We start from the raw sequence: 17,620 nt of genomic DNA, 5'->3' as shown, positions 1-17,620 counted from the left end.
AAATTGTATGTATACATTTGATATATGAGCAACAATTTCTTATTTTAGAGTCATTAATACTCCCACATTATATGTATGTCTGTGTTTTCCAAGAAAAAAATATGTATATTTAAGTTAAAGTATCATATCTTGCCTTCAAATACAAGAAAAAAAAAAAAGAAAGTGGGAAAACTAAAGCCTAGCCATTCTTTCCAGGGATACCCTGGTAACCTGAAATACAGAAACTTCTACCGGACTTGGCCTTAGAAGAGAAGGAACAACTACTGCATCTATTTTGTCAAGAGACATGAAAAAATAGCATTAGGACAACATGAAATGTTTTTCAGATAATCAAAACAAACTCTTCCCTACCTTGGCTTAACTGCCAGCATCTAAACCTCCTCTGCTATGCCAACGAGAGAGCAAAATCCCCACCTTGAAGCCATGGTGAAGATAAACATTTCATTTCCTATCTTCTGTGACTTCTTTGTAAATTTTTCTGTCATGTAAGTGTTTGGAGAAGCTCTCATGAAACAAGATAACTCTATGGAAATACTCCAACCACTGTTATTACTTGGAGAGGGATATGATGGTAAGGAAAGTATGTCACTACAGAATTGCTGATTACTTTAAACAAACAAATGTGAAATTTATTTTAAAAGAGAAAAAAATTAAAATGAATCTTAAACTCAAGTTGATTCAATATAACTTTCATTTGCATTCATGACAGGCATCTGTACTTTAGACTCTGTTGAAACACATCCCTTATCCCCAAGCCCTTCTTCTTTCCACCCAATTCCCATAAATGGGTTTGTTCCCATGAAAATATATTCTCATCTCAAATTTCTCTAGGGACCATAAATTTAATCCATTTTTTAGGTAATAGTTTCTGGATTGTGTAGATCAGTAGCCTATACTTCTCTGTCATAACAACTAAACTTCAGAAGGCCATCACATAAGACTGGTTACTAACATCTGAGAGTACACCTGAAAAGGAAAGTAGCTAGGCCATTAAAAAAAATACAAGATTGTTTTGTTAATATAAAGCAACAGGAGAGATGATTACTTTTTTAAAACTAAGCTTGCCCTATTAGACATCTATATAGCATATGATTCAGGAAAAAGCATTGCTTATCTTTCAACAGAGTCAATAAACATTTTGAAAGGTGTCTTATGCAACTCCAGATCCTACCTTCCAAACATTTTCAAAGGCACCCTAAAAATGTTTCTTCCCCCGACCTCTACAATGTCATATATATTTTGGTTAAGACCATATAAAACAAATGGTTATATTATGTAACAATAAGTTCCTTTCAAAGACATACGTACTATCAGTTTCACAGGACAAACACAGTGAGTAAGGACAACAAATTCCAGAATGTGTTTTTATAACTGTAGCAACAGAAATAACTCCTTGGCAAACTCAAACAGTTTTTTTGGCAACCTTGGAGGTTTTCTGCATTTGTCACTTGGATACTGCAGAAGGGTTGTCTAAGACTGCTTTGTTTCCTTCCATACCATTTCATTATCATTTGCTTTTAAGGAAGACACTTCACACTTTAACCTGTTTGTGACTAAAATTCCATTAAAATCCCATAAGGGAGTTTAATACAAAACTTTTTATGCCTATTTGTACCTAATGTGGTTCCTACATAATTTTTGTAATAAGTGACCCTGTAAACTTTTGAAATCTAACAGAAAATTATGTTCTTCTCTTCAAGACAGCATGGATATGTTTTCAAATTAAAGTTAGCTATATATGCAAATGTTGCAATTTTCTGTATGCATACAACTGGGTCTGAGCATCTTGTTATCATTATGAGTATCTTTTAAAATAAGACCCCAAAGACAGGTGCTTTACTAACCTGCAGTGGTCTCTGTTTATCACTGCTCTTAGGAGATTTCAATCCACTTGTTTGCTGCTGTAAGAGAAGTTGTCTTGCTGCTTGGAGAGCCTAGAAGTGAAAAGGGAACAATACCTAAGTATCTTACTGAAAGTAAATTGACTATTAGTTATTCCTTGGTTAACAGTAGTAGGCTTGAATGTCGGAGAACTCCCAAACCCCACATTCTCCTTTCTAGAGAGTCATTAAGTATTCTTTTGCTTCTAATGTGAAAAAAAATTCACATAATACATGTATAGTATACAACTTTACTTAAAATCATGGAGATACATGTAATCCTGCAGGAAATAAAGTTAATTTGTTAAAAGTGCTTAAAAAGAAAAAAAAAATCATAAACTGCATCAATAACCTCATTTCCACAAGGAACTTGTCTTTGAGTGTTCAACTAAAATGCCCACTCCCTTTTAAATTATCATTTAATTTGCATTTTCATATTACAATTTTGAAGCAAAAGCAGTAGACTTCAAGTGTTACCGGAAGCTGTAATTAAATTTGACAAATCAACATCAGATTATCTTGAAAGTGAATTAATAAGGATTTTCACTAAAGATTAAAAACACTTTTTTGTACTTACAATTCAAGGGGAAACCTCTCCTTTGACAAAATAAAGTGCAGTTTTAATGCCAAATAAAATTGAGTGGTTTCATTTGCATTCTTAGCAAAATCAGAGAACAAAGAAATTACCACTCAACCAATCAGGTTTGTTTCTATGTGTGACAGAATACCAATCAAAATAGAAGATGTTTTCATTTATTTTTATGTTTTCTTTCCCACTCAGGGAAATAAAACTTAACATAAGAGATTAATGTAAGCATTCATTTACTGGAGGAGGGACAGGCAGGATGGTGAGTGTACTATATAAACTTACCATATAAAAACTAGTGCTTAAAAAATACACATTGAGATGTTTTAAGGGTAGCAGTATAAGCTAATTTTTAAAAACTTTTGAAGAGCCTGTACATTACAAACTAATATTTTCTCTCAGTAATTGTGTACAATGAACAGTAATGATGAAATTTTTCAACAAATACAATAAAATAAATCATTGGTCTACTTTGTATATTCACTGTTTTAGAATACAAAGTAAATTTTTCATGATGGGAAAATATCTTAGATCAATATTCTTCTATCATAATTAAGATTCTAAGCTGATAAAAAGTACAATTTTGATTGGAATCAATGATCTGGTTTTTAAGAGAGTTTCTAGTATCCATGACAACAGTTGCTTTGACAAGATGTGCATATGGCATTACACTGCCAGCTGGTGTGAACAATGTTTGAACTACTGCATTGAGATGCTGAGCAAACAGAAAAAGTTGCCACGTCTTAACCCTCAGGGAAGGCAGTCATCCCCTGATCAATTATGAAAAGACAGAGAGAGGGCTGCTACAGTCTGGCTCCAAGCAAGTTTTCTGAGAAGGCAGTCAGACATAGAAACCAAAGTAAACAAACTGAATGCACTAGCACCATCTCCTAACAACACTGATTTGTCTTCCCATAGCAGGATCTGGCATAGTTTGTAAAGCACGCTTTTTACATTTGGAGACACACTCACTCATAACAACCTTCCTTTTGTTTTTTTAAAGTTTTCAAGTAATTACAAGTCATTCTAAATGTTTTAAGGATGGCACATTCCTGTGAACTCAGGCAATTTTTTTACAATGCTCAGTTTGGAAAAAAGACCAAATAAAAAATTTCATACTTTATCATCACGAAACTAAGTTTTAAAAATTTCACTTGATATTTTAAATAAAATTTCTTTCTTTTTTTTTTGGTTGTTAAATATGTTTTCTTTTTTATTTTGATATCATTAATGTACAATTACTTGAACAACATTATGGTTACTAGACTCCCCTTATTATCAAGTCCACCCCACATACCCCATTACAGTTGCTGTCCATCAGCATAGTAAGATGCTATAGAATCGTTACTTATCTTCTCTGTATATACTGCCTTTCCCGTGTCCCCCCTGCCACTACATTGTGTGTGCTAATCATAATGCCCCTTTTTCCCCCTTATTTCTCCCTTCCCACCAATCCTCCCCAGTCCCTTTCCCTTTGGTAACTCTTAGTCCATTCTTGGGTTCTGTGAGTCTGCTGCTGTTTCGTTCCTTCAGTTTTTTTCTTTGTTCTTATACTCCACAGATGAGTGAAATCATTTGATACTTGTCTTTCTCCACCTGGCTTATTTCACTGAGCATAATACCCTCTAGCTCCATCCATGTTGTTGCAAATGGTAGGATTTGTTTTCTTCTTATGGCTGAATAATATTCCATTGTGTATATGTACCACATCTTCTTTATGCATTCATCTATTGATGGACAACTTAGGTTGCTTCCATTTCTTGGCTTTTTCAATAAACATAGGGGTGCATATGTCTTTTTCAAACTGGGATCCTGCATTCTTAGGGTAAATTCCTAGGAGTGGAATTCCTGGGTCAAATGGTATTTCTATTTTGAGTTTTTTGAGGAACCTCCATACTGCTTTCCACAATGGTTGAACTAGTTTACATTCCCACCAGCAGTGTAGGAGGGTTCACCTTTCTCCACATCCTTGCCAAGATTTGTTGTCGTTTGTCTTTTGGATGTTGGCCATGCAAACTGGTGTGAGGTAATATCTCATTGTGGTTTTAATTTGCATTTCTCTGATGATGAGCAATGTGGAGCATCTTTTCATGTGCCTGTTGGCCATCTGCATTTCTTCTTTGGAGAAGTGTCTGTTCAGCTTAATGTTGCTTTCTTTTTAAAAGCATAACTTATAAGATAACTAGGAATGATATTTCTCAAATGGAAATTACTATAGTGTAACTTAGGCTGTATCTGTGAAACTCTCAAAAAAAAAATAAAGTCAACTATTTTTCCCTTTCATGCCCCAAAATCCACACAAAGCTTACCTAATTTTTTTCAAATAACTTTTTTTCTTTGAGTTCATTAGTTTCTTTTGTGTTATACTGCCTTCCTTAGTTTATATTTAATTCTGTAGTCATTTTTTATCCTTAAAGAAAACTAAAGAACACAGTACAGGATCTTGGAATTATGAATGACTAGGACTAAAAGCAATCCTGGAAATCATCCAGTCTGACCCCCTCATTTAAGCAAATGAGAAAAATGAGGCCTAGAGTAATCAAGTGCCTTGTTCAAGGTCTCCTGGCTTCCAGGCTAGAATGCATTCCAGTGTGCCATATTGTCCCTGTTCCATCAAAGGAACCAATAGATGGCAATGAGCAAAGCTCTAGTAAAGGAAAATACTGGGCACCATGATAAATTATCTTTTACCTATAAAGAGAGCATATTCATTTATGAGAACTTAAAAGGGAAACTACAATATAGTTTTCTATTTTGAATTTGTAAGTATTTGAATAGAACTATCACAGAATATATATGGTTTTTATGGCTCAGTGTTTCCACCACCCTTGACTCACACTTCATCACCTACTCTAACAATACCTGATGGAACTCCAAACTCTTGTAACACTCTGATCATTTGACCAGTTATTACTAATAGTAAACTTAAGAATTCTAGAGCTGGAAAATACCATAGAAATTGTTTAGCCTACCTTTCCCATTTTGTAGACAGGTAACTGAAGAACCAATACTATAATAACTTGATTAAAGTCACACAGCAGTAGCAGAGCCCAGTCAAAAGCTCAGGCTCTAGTCTCCCTTGCCTAACACTCTCTCCTATTTCACCACCCTGCACGATTCAACTCAACCCAAACAAGTAAGCCAATGAAATGTGTAACATCCAATAGCTATAGGAAGACACTAGAAAATCACATATAATAGAAGTGCATCTCATGATCATTAGACAAATGCAAACATGTACATTGTTTTTAGAGGAGTAATAGTAATGGAACACTACAAAATAGCCGGCTAAAACATGCTTCTGCTGTTAAAGTACCTTGCTTTTCATATGCATTTACAGTTAAAATAGTCGAGTATCATCTTTAAATACAAACTCTTACGAAAAAACTATTTGCCTATTTCAACATTCTTTTAGTAGCAGTAGGGACTGCTATAGTCAACACAAGAGAGGTGGGAGAACAAAAAGTAATTCCAAGAGATCAGGAATGATTTAAAACTCATAAACAGCAATCTTTGGCAGTTTGCATTCTAACTGCCAGCATCATATGACATTTTTATTTCCAGTGTTCTGGATAACATTTTAGGACTGAATTTCAATAAACAATTGCTAGGAGTACAAATTTAGTTAATCTTTGCAATGTATTATTGCAGTTACTCAAAAGATGAAAGATTGCAAGATAAAATACTTCCATCAATATAAGGAGTTAGGTGTCAAATTACATAAAATATTAATTTGAAAATCACCTGACCACTTCAATTGGTAAATAGAAAAGATAAATTCCAAGGCTACTCATAAAGTTCTAACAGCCATCTAGATATTTATATGATCAACTTCTGCAAAAAAAATTTAATTTAGAACAAAAGTTAAAAGACGTTTACAAAATCTCCTTTAATAATGACCGAGTCTGATTCAAATGAACAACAAGACTGAAGTTTCTAAGCAGCCAAACTATATCTAGTTTCCAAAAACACGTGTGTTTTGAATTAAGAGTGCCCTTTTACTTAATGAAGTTAACTAATTTAAGTAAAGCTAACGAAAATTAAGATAGGACTTTAAAAAAATTGGAACCAGATTAAATTATTTTGAAAAGATGAATCTTTTATAAAAGTCATATATAAAAATCTTTGTCGTAGATTAAAAATACACTTTTTTCTTAGGCTGCAGAGGTGTGGCAATGCACATTTCCCAGAATTAAGTGCATTTTGGTCTAAAATATTTATTGTAAACATAATTCCTAACAGTTACTGTGTAATTGCAAATAAACTAAAATTTTATAGAAAATAAAGTTAAAGTATATCACTACCTTTACAGTAATAATCCTTTTTGCTAGTTATAAACCTCATAGACAAAAAGTAATTCTAATAAGTCAGTATGAGAATTAATTACGAATGAAAAAGCTTTGTCAGATTAATACCTTTTTCCTTCCTTAAGAACACTGAAAACTTGCACCAGAATTAAAATGGTTGGAGAATAGATTAGAAATACCAGTGAAAGAAAAAGTATTGAATACTCCAAGGTTTATAAAAAACTTTTCTTTTTCAAAGTAAATATATGTATATTTGGGGAAAAAACAGACATCGTTCATATCTCTCCCCATAAAAACAGGAATGCTTAACCTATCAGCCTGTTGCATTTGAGACATTAAAATGAAAAATGACATCTACACCCATTAATATCTTCAATGTATAAACAGCACAGCATGACACATTCTTGAGAGCTGAAGGCTACAAAATCTCTCTGAAACATAAATAACAAAGCACTCAGAAGCATATTTGATGTTGATATTCATCTCTGAGAAAAACACTGCTGCCTAGGCTTCTTATGAAAATAGATGCAGCCCAAATGGATCCCCTGTAATTGGTTTCAGATAGCGAGGTCAGAAGAAATATGATACAAGGAACGATTATGTGGAACAGGCAAAACAAGAATGTTTACTCAGGCACTCCCTAGTTATACTGACAAGGGGTGTATACTTTGCAGATAACCAGATATCCCCCAAATTTGCCAGCAACATCTAGAATTTTGTTCCTCATACTCACATATTTGAACTTTTAATATATGATGCCTTTAACATGTTTCTTTCAATACTGAAAATAAAACAAGTTTTCAAACAGAATCTCATTATTAAACATAATCCTAATTATTTTCAAAACTGTGGTTGATAGAAAGTGTATTCAGATCCTTCCTCAAAGGATATGAATTCCTATTCAGTTTGGCCTTTCTTTGCATTTTGTTCCCACTAAAAAGAATATACTGATAAATGTAATCTGAAGTCTCATAATGCTATTTAATAGAAGAAAATTAATCGTCTAATTGTCATAACCCATTTTCAAACAGCAATCTATCAGAGTGAAATTATGCATCTGTAGCTATTGCCCTTTCATTTATCATGCCTGATACATAATTAGACTAAGTTTGTTGGGGGAAAAAAACTAATTACTAGAAAATATTTTTAAAGTAATCGTTTTGTTTTAGAGTATATTTTAAATAATGTTAAAGAATAAATGTGGGTATATATTGTGTTTATACTGTGGACTACAATGGAGGCCAAATTAAAGAGCTCATATAACTTATATCATGGTACTATAATAATAATGAGTAATTTATTATAAAGCATGCTATTTACCGATCAAATGTTGGGCAATTTTAGCTTAGCATTCAAGATGTACATCAAAGGGGAGAGAACCAAGGTACTGAATATATGATGGAATGGATCCTCCAGTCATCCTCAGTAGTTATAATAAAGTTCTCAAGGATTAGGTCCAACACCAATACTCCGTATGTTCCAGTATGGCTCCAAACTCCCAGATGAACTCAGAAACCCTTCCAAAATAAGCCTGTGAGTTAATGGTAAATGGTCTAGAATCATACACTCAGTTTAATGGGATGAACATATTCTTTTTTCCAAAGCTGGCATTCCACAGGCTGCAGGAAATACTACTAAGTAGCCTGGTATTCATGCCTCCGTTTTCCTCATTATTCTGCTGCTAATGAAATGAACTGCTAATGAAACACATAAACACCAAGAATATAACCTATAGTAATACTAATACAATTCCTGTTTAGATACTAAGGAATTCTGACCAACTTTTAAATTCCCATGAAAGGTAAAGATGAATCAGAACAAATTTTATTAAAATTAAGAGTTTCATAACATCTCTTTTTCATGGTACACGTTCCAGGAACTATAATGGTTTATGTGCATTCTCTTAGTTATTTCTCTTTTTGCCATGAAGTATTGTATTGTTTTCCCGAAACATACTTTGAGCTTACTTTTTGTTTCTCAGATTCCTTAAGAGCTTTTTTCTTTTTTTTTTTTTCCTATTATTATAAAGCTAATACCATCTTTTGTTTCGTAAAGAACTGAAGACTCATTACTGCTATATTGTTATAATTTCAACTGGCACATGAGATAATAACTGAAAATACATGTTACTAAACTAGAGTGTAATATCTGAAAATAAATTATCATTTAAATCCTGTCCTCTGGATTTCCTCTGCAATCTAAAAAGTAAGATTGTAAAAGTGGTAGTATTTGGGAAAATATATGTAAGAATGAAATACATGAAAAATGACATGTTATTAAAATTTTTTTGCATTTACGTCCCATGCACTAAGCAAAGAACTAAGCATTGCACACTTATGGATATGTGGATGTGATGTGACATTGCTTTTACTTTCAAAGGGCTTACTGTTTAATAAGAAACATCTAGTTTAATGTTAAAAGGTCATGAAAAACGTTTTCAAAGCATATCAGGAATTTGTAAGTAGAATACATTATTTTTCAGTTGGGGAGCTCAGGTAAATTTTTGTGGGGATATAATATTTATGCTGAACTTATATGAGAAATAATTCATTTTGTGGAGATGATAGAACATGGTCACACCAAATAAAAACAAAGAAAATATGCAGTCATACACAGGGGAAAGAAAATAACTGATCTTGGATAGAACATGTGCTTAGTTTAAGAGCAAGGGGAACATCATGCGACAGTTGGTTGGAGCTAATTAATGAATATAACTAAACAATAAATGGCACTGAGTTTGATATTACTTAGCAGGTAAGGGAAAATGTTGCTGAATCTACGAAGGATGGGATTGGCTCAAGACAGTGCAGAGGACATGTTGTAAAGGATAGATGAGAGGTAGTGAAGAGAGTGGGGAAAGATAAAGATGTAAGATAGAATGACCAGTTAAAAGGTATGTGTAACTGTCCAGATAAGGAATAGTAAGAATCACTTTAGTTGAAAATAAAAATCATAAGAGGTACTGTCAAAGTAGAACTGGCAGGACTTAATAACTGAGTAGGGGGTAAAGCTAAGAAGGGGTAAATGATGACTTCAAAACTTCAAATCAAGGGTGACAAGGAGAATAGCTATGCCATTATTGGAAAGGTGGAAATCAAGTTATAAAACATGGGCTGTGGAGAGAAGATGCTGTTTACCAGCTGGCAGAATAACCAAGAGAAAATTTCTTTAGTATATACTAAGAATGCAGAGCTCTAGGTTGAGAGGGATGAGGCTGAAAAGAGATTCCTGAAAGTAAGGGATTAGATGGTAGCTAAAACAAAGGGAAAGTATTAGATTTCCAGTAAAGAGAATGAAGAGAGGAAAGGTCAAGGCCCAAATCTGGAGAACATTACACTTGCTGAGAGGAGGAGATAGTGAAATCCAATAAATGATAAGGAGAGCCTAGTAATAGAAGTCAAAAAGACTTCTGGAAAAATGACAGAATTATCACATGACTCAGTTACTCCACTCCTACAACAGAAATGAAGACATATGTTCACACAAACAATTACACATAAATGTATATAATAGCTTTAATTCCTAATAGCCAAAAGGTGGAAACAACCCAAATGCCCATCAATTGATGAATGAATAAACAAAATATGATCTATCCATATAATGGAAAGTTACTCAGCTGTAAAAGGAAATGCAGTATTGATATATTCTATAGCATGGATGAACCTTGAATATATTAGACTAAGTGAAAGAAGTCAGTCACAAAGACCACATATTGTATGATTCATTTATATGAAATGTCCAGAATAGGCAAATCCATAGAGACAAAAAGTAGATTAGTGGTTGCCAGGGATTAAAGAGAGGGTGGAATGGGGAGTGACTATTAATGAGTATGGGTCTTTTTTTTAAGGTGGAGAAAATTTAGACAGTGGTGATCATTGTGAATATACTGAATTCTGCTGTATTACACATGTCAAAAGGATAAATTTTATGGTATGTAAATTATATCATTAAATTTTTAATATATTTAAATAAAAGAATTGTGATATCAGTTATATCTCAATAAAGCTGGAGAAAAAAAGAAAAAAGGAAAAACATTAAAAAAATTAATTGTGAAGGGAAAAGATGGATCATGTTCTTAAACACCAAAAACTCAAAATATCTAAGGATTAATGAAAGTTCTTACTGAGCTGATCATTTGCATGTGACCTCTCAGATAATAGTTCCCACAGGGTGTGGAAGTAAAAGTTAGACTTCAAGGAATTAGGGGGGAAAACCATGGATGAGTGTAAACAATTCTTTGGTAAATTCAGTGAAGACCAAAATAAGAGAGAATTACAATCTGATAAGTTCTGTTTGTTTGTTGCTGGTTTTAAATAAAGAAAATTTGATAATGAGTAATTAGGGCGAAACAGAAGCTGTAACAATGATAAGAGAATTGAGAAAGTCCCTAGGGGGGACAAGAAGGGGCTAAATCAAGAAGCTGGAGCAGGAGACAGCCTTGTGAGGAGAAGAAATACTTCCCCTGAGAGAGTTGAGAAGGGAGGATAGGTGATTTTGTCATGCAAAGGTAGGAAGAAGAAAGAATTAACACTGGAAGGTCTCAACTCAGAAAAATAAGGAAGTGTGGTTATGCATTGAGAATGAGAAAGAGATTGGAATTGTAGAAAAAACAAAACTGAGAAAATTTCCTATCATTGTTGTGATAAATAAAGCTAATAGAGTAAAAACTAATGCCTAAAAGTATGAAATGTGCTTCTACATACATTGATGACATACAGATACATGGATGTCTTCTGGAAAGTTGCCTACATACTTTTCCACTGCTCTAATCTGGTATCAAACTACACAACTGGAGTTTTTCTAAACTTTTAACCTGGCCAAGGGGCCTAGCACCTCCAATTATATCAATTATAAGACAGAGTCACTTACAAGCTGTGCTATGTTACTGTGCATTGTGAAAACAGGTTGCTTTTAGTGTTTAAGACAGCAAAATACAATATACCTGTGGGGCTGATACTATCAGTATAGCCAACTATTCAAAAGCTTCCATTTGCAGCTAGAGAAAAATGTATTGTACAATGGTACTGACTAGATTTCAGAAGACATCCTTTTGTGTTTTATTAGCCAATGAACCTGGACTACTTACTTATCACACTGAGCCTTAACTTTCTTGTCTGCTAAATGCAATTAATAATATTTGCCTTTGCATATAGGTGATTTGTAAAATCAGACAAAGTCAGACAGAACTTGAAAGCATTTTAAAAGCTAAAGTATAAAGCAGATTTATTTCAACTGAACTTCTGAAATTATATAATTCCTCCAGTGAATATCAGTTTTTCTATGTAGAAGGATTGGTCAACTGAGACTGACTCCTGATTTTTAGCTTTATATTGACTGTTAATAAGTATGTGTATTTTAACTAATAAGCCTTAGGTACTGTACTTCCTAAAACTTTACTTAATATTTAAAAATTTAGTAAAAAAAATTTGCAATCTACTTGAGTAGAAAATATCCCATTGGGTAGGAAAAATATTGTAATAGCTTCACGTTCTACCATATTTTGAGAAGCTGTATTTTAATGTCTTCTGAGATGGAGTAAAAGGATTTATAAGTTTATGAAGGTACTGGTGAGCTACACCATTTGCTCCTGCAGGCCCACATCACTGCATCGGCATGAATATACCCATATACAATATACCCTATGTTATGGGATCACCTAACCTCAAGGATATTTTAGTATAGTAGGTTCAGTACAATCACAATGTTTAGTACAGTCACAATGTAATGCAGAAATGTACTGTATGCCATGAAAATATGTTCAGTACAATCACAATGTAATGCAGAAATGTGCTGTGTGCCATTAAAAGAAAGTACAGTAAGTGGCTTATTAGGTGCTTATCATATGCCAGCTCTAATTCTAAATCCTTGCACATGCTTTCTCATTTCATCCTCCAAACACCTTTTTCACAGAAGTGTAAACTGAAGCTCAGAGTAGTTAGGTTATACATCAAATCTGTTTCAGATATCCTTGGAGTGGCATATGAGACATTTAAACACCTATCTGGCTAACTTTGAAACTCATGCCCTTTGCACAAGAGATAGAAAGAATATTATCATTGGAGAAACTTTTATATAGTAATAAACTTAAGGGAAAAACTGTGAGGTGGGTGAGTGGGAAGGATGAGGGGCATAAAGGGGTTCAAATTTCCCAGTCATAATGTAGGTTGGTCACAGAGATAGAGTAGTACAGCATGGAGAATATAGTTAATGATTCTGTACCATCTTCCTATGCTGACAGAGGGTAGCTGTATTAGTGGGGGGGGGAGGCTTTAATAATATGGGTAACTGATGAACCAGTGTGTTATATACTTGAAACTAATATAAGATTGTATATCAACTATACTTCAATTAAGAAAAAAAACTACATGAGGCATAAAGAGAAGATCACAAATTTTGAGTCATCACAACATTGCTGGTTATGCCAACTAGGACATAAAGAATTCTAAAATCCTATTCAAATTGTTTTTCTTTTTCCTTATTTTTCATGAGGAGAATCAGACATAGAAGCTTATATACCAAAGAGAATTTACTATCCTTAAAAAACAGTGTCTTTGAAGTCATCAAGCACAAAACAATACAATCTGAATAAGCATTAAATAATATATACTGTGTTTTGATGGATTTAAAAGTAAGGTTGCCAGATAAAATAGAGGACACCCAGTTAAATTGGAATTTATTTGTAATTTTACTTGCTAAATCTGGCAATCCTAGTTAGAAAAGTGTTTCAGAATATGATGCCAAGACACTGGGATTTTTTTTTTTTTATGTCTAGTTTTTCATTTAGAGTTAAACTCTATTCATCTCATCAGTGGAAATGTTTTTAGTCCTAATGAGAAATGAAACCATCTTAACGTATTTTACAGGTTAGTTATTAGCAGGGATGAATTGGGGCTTGGGCTGCTTTCTTGTGAGAGGAATGCTCATGTGGCTACAAATGCATAGCAAAAAATGAGGTGGACCATTCCAAAGAAAAAGGAGGTGAACAAGTTTTTGAAAAAGCCGACCAAGAAAAGCAGAGGAAAAGTTTTTTTAGTTCATATTCTAGCTTCCTGCAATTGAGACATAGTTGAGAAAAATGCAAAACTTTGGTTTTCTACTCACCCTCCCCTCAGCAAGGATGAGGATCAGTAGCTGGGAACCCTGAGGCAAAGATTATGACCCTGCCTGGCACCAAGGAGAGGAAATGCTACAGCAGATCTAAAGGAAAGAGCCTTGAGGCAGAGAGCCTCTGTAAAGGCAGCCCAGAAGCTAACGAGGCCGTCCCAGAGGACGGAAGAGATAGCGGGAGCAAAACCGTCTGAGAAGAGAGAGGCCTTGATTAGTTTGGGTGCAGATACAGTGGGCTCTGAACCGCTAAAGGAAAGCCCCTAAAGCTAAAATTAGTGTTCTTAGAAACAAAATGACAGAGTTGCCAGAGAGGCCTCAGAAATTCCAAAGTCTAATACCAACACCATTCCAAGTTTCTGTATGACCTCATCCCTATCAGTGATGAACTCTGCATAAATTCCTTCTTCTCAGTTTACAATTTACTTGTTTTACAGGGAAATAAAAAGAGTGAAACATAAAATTCACTGAAGAGAGGAAATGCTAGTCATTGACAACCAACTGCTGATGAAACATTGCAATGACTCAAAAAATACTGAATGAAAGAAGGAATATATTTACATTAAGATCACAGAATTTTATATTTCTAGGCCATGCTATTCACAATGTAAGCTATGAAGCATAGATATGCCTGTGTAATACATTTTGAAACTAATTACCAAAGATTAGATTTTTAGAGATCTTGGGCAAACTCACCTTAGAGAAGAACCCAGAGTCCATTTTATGTTCCAGACATTACACATTTTAGGATATATTGTCTTCAGTATATAAAGTGGTAAAATGTAGTCACTAATATTATAAGGTACATACAAGTGTTCTTTTTAATAAAATAAAATGTAAACTAATGGTGATAATAATCACCTTCATGTATCAGTAACTATATACACATATACATATATATGCAATTTTTATTAAGTCTGGCCTTTTGCCTTAAAAATTATAAGCGCCCAGAGTTTTTTTTTATTGACGTATCATTGATATACAATCTTATATTGGTTTCAAATATACAACACAGTGGTTTAAGTTACCCATATTATTAAATCCTCACAACCCCTCCCCCAGTGTAGTTACTGTCTGTCAACACAGAAAGATGTCACAGAATCATTGACTATATTCTCCATACTGTTCTACCATCCCTGTGACAGACTTGTATTTTGATTGAAAATGTCTGTGCCCCTTTATCCCCCTCACCTTCCCCACCCACCCACCTCAACTCCTCCCCCATGGTAAGCTGAGTTTCTAAAATGAAACTCTATCAAAGAAGTTAAAATTAACATGTAAGAACTCTGACAACTCAACACCAAAAATCAAATAATCCAATTACAAAGTCGACAGAAGACCTGAATAGACATTTTTCTGTTTCTTATACTATCTGTAATGACTCTTAGAAAATAGGTATATAAATTTAAAAATTATAAATATTTACTTAGAAAAGAGTGCCCCTTAGTAGAAATAGTCTAAGAAAGAAATTAACAGTTTAAGAAGCAGAAAACAAAGGGCCCAGAAGGCCTTCTGGCTTATAGGAAATTATTTGATAAGAAACAAAACTCCAAAAGGTAACTATCCTACTGTTTTGTTTTTGCTCTCTAACTTAGTTCCATTACCACAATGCGATTGAAAACTAGGAATGATGGGAGAAAAAAAATGTATTCCTTATTCACCAGTTTTTCCAACACACTTTGGTCAATGGCCCACTTTTTGAAGGTATACATGATATCTAAACCCAGGGAACAAGTTTATGCATCCTGTATTAGCACAAGCAGCATTTCTATTTAAAAACTCAAGTCATTGATAATCTTATTTGTTAGGTGAATACATCCATTTACCCTTAATATCAAGTATTGTAAGCTCCTTAAGGGCCAGAAATGTTTCCAAATAGTTTTGTCTCCAAGAATTTACACCACAGTAGCTCATAAGGAGTAACTCAAAGAACACTTATTTGAAAAGTATGTTTCTTTAGACATTTCTATATTTGTAAAATACATGGAGAGTTTAGCTGGTTCCAGATTATTTGAGATGTAACTTGCATACTAAGGGAAGAAAGTTAACATTTGCTCCAGGAATAGTCAGTCCCACAGTGCCTTTCACACTGTAGGTATTCTTCAAACCTTCACACTGATGACTCTGGAGGATTGATTGGTGATCTACAGTAACACTGAAATGAACATAAATTAGATGCCTTTGGTGTTACTAAATTACATTAAAATTTTCTATCCGTGACTTTTCCACAGTATATTATCTTTTTTTTTTTAAGTTACAATCCATAAAGTTACTACTCATTGTCAGAAAAGCTTTATTTCACTGTCTTCTGCTAGAGTCCTTCAATTGTTTTAGATAAATTGTTTACATATAAAAGGATATCATTATAATCTGCATAGGTCTAGAAAAAGAATTTACACATGGGTATTTTTGTCATTCAGTTTAAGTATTCACTTGCATAAAAATGAAACTATTTTCATGTTTTTCCAGATTCAGTTACCTACAAAATTAGAACTCTTTTATAAAAACCTTTTTAATATGTACTAATATCCATGTACACCCAAAGAAGTACTCGATATGAAAGACCAACTATTCTGGCAAATTTTGAAATTTCAAATTCACAAAGCACACCATTACTTCCAATTCTTAGAAACTCATTTTCACTTAATGTACTTCTCTTCTGATTTTTATTTACTCTTTTCCAATTTTTGCAATTTTAAGTAATGAATTTCCTCATACTTCAGTCTTGCAATTATCCCTCAGAAGTTTAATTCTGGGGTCAAATCATACTCAGATATTAAATTTTGAAACACATTATCAAAATGCTTCGCAAGAATAACTGTATCTATTTGCAATCCAATCACAACAGTGTGTAAGATTGCCCATTCTACCGTAGTCAACAGACTGTGCATTATCACTCCTTTTTAGTCTTTCTTAAATAACAGGCAAAAATACTTCATTTTAATTTGCTTTTCTTCCCTTATTAGAAATTGCTGTTTAAAACAAACATATCCAACCTCTAAATAAGTGTAATTTCTTTTTGTAGTCTCACTTAAAATTAGTTAACTGGATGGGTCATTAGAGCAGACATTTCACTCATTCATTCATTCATTTAGCATTTGCTTCCAGTTCTCTTGAGATATAATTAACATACAGCACTGTATAAGTTTAAGGTATAAAGCATAATGACTTGACTAACATATATTGTGAAATTACTACCACATTTCTATGATTTTTATATTTTTCTTTAGATTCCACATATACGTGAGATCATAGAAATAGTATTTGTCTTTCTCTGACTTACCCACTTAGGAAAATGCCTTCAAGGTCTATTCATGCTGTTGCAAACAGCAGGATTTCCTGTTTTATGGCTGAATTATATTCCATTTCAACTAATATTTAGTAAGTCCTTTACTCTGCCACATACTAGAGATGAAAATATAGTCAAGACAGGCAATGTCCCTGTCCTCTCAGAGTTTGCAATTTCATCACTGACAATTAACTGACAGTGTTGCTTTTAGTCTTTTTGTTTCTTCATTATGTTACATACTATATGACAAAGACCACTACATTTCATTGGTCATGTTCTGCCTTTCAAACTCATTATCCACAACACAGTACAAGAAAATAGTGTTTTAAAAGCTCTTCATTAAAAAAATATAAAAATTCCATATGGGATGAACTCCATGTGGCTGATAATTAAGGAGGAGGATTATATTTTGAATTATGGAACAGTAGTGTCATTGTATTACAGAAGTGATTAG

The 17,620-nt window shown here is 33.5% G+C and overlaps 1 protein-coding gene across 13 annotated transcripts in view; it reads right to left on the bottom strand.

Annotated features, from left to right (window-relative positions):
- The window catches only part of FOXP2 (forkhead box P2), a 585,514-nt gene that overhangs the window by 150,511 nt on the left and 417,383 nt on the right, over positions 1-17,620 (bottom strand). For all 13 annotated transcript variants that reach the window (XM_057504682.1, XM_057504685.1, XM_057504683.1 and 10 more), the window contains one exon: positions 1,845-1,934. In XM_057504682.1, the coding sequence (XP_057360665.1) occupies positions 1,845-1,934 (90 nt within the window). The remainder of the gene's footprint in view (positions 1-1,844; positions 1,935-17,620) is intronic.

The sequence above is a fragment of the Manis pentadactyla genome, chromosome 7 (assembly GCF_030020395.1).
Source record: "Manis pentadactyla isolate mManPen7 chromosome 7, mManPen7.hap1, whole genome shotgun sequence".
NCBI lineage: Eukaryota > Metazoa > Chordata > Mammalia > Pholidota > Manidae > Manis > Manis pentadactyla.
Note: the sequence above shows the minus strand (reverse complement) of the source record. Positions and strands in the feature narration are given on the sequence as shown.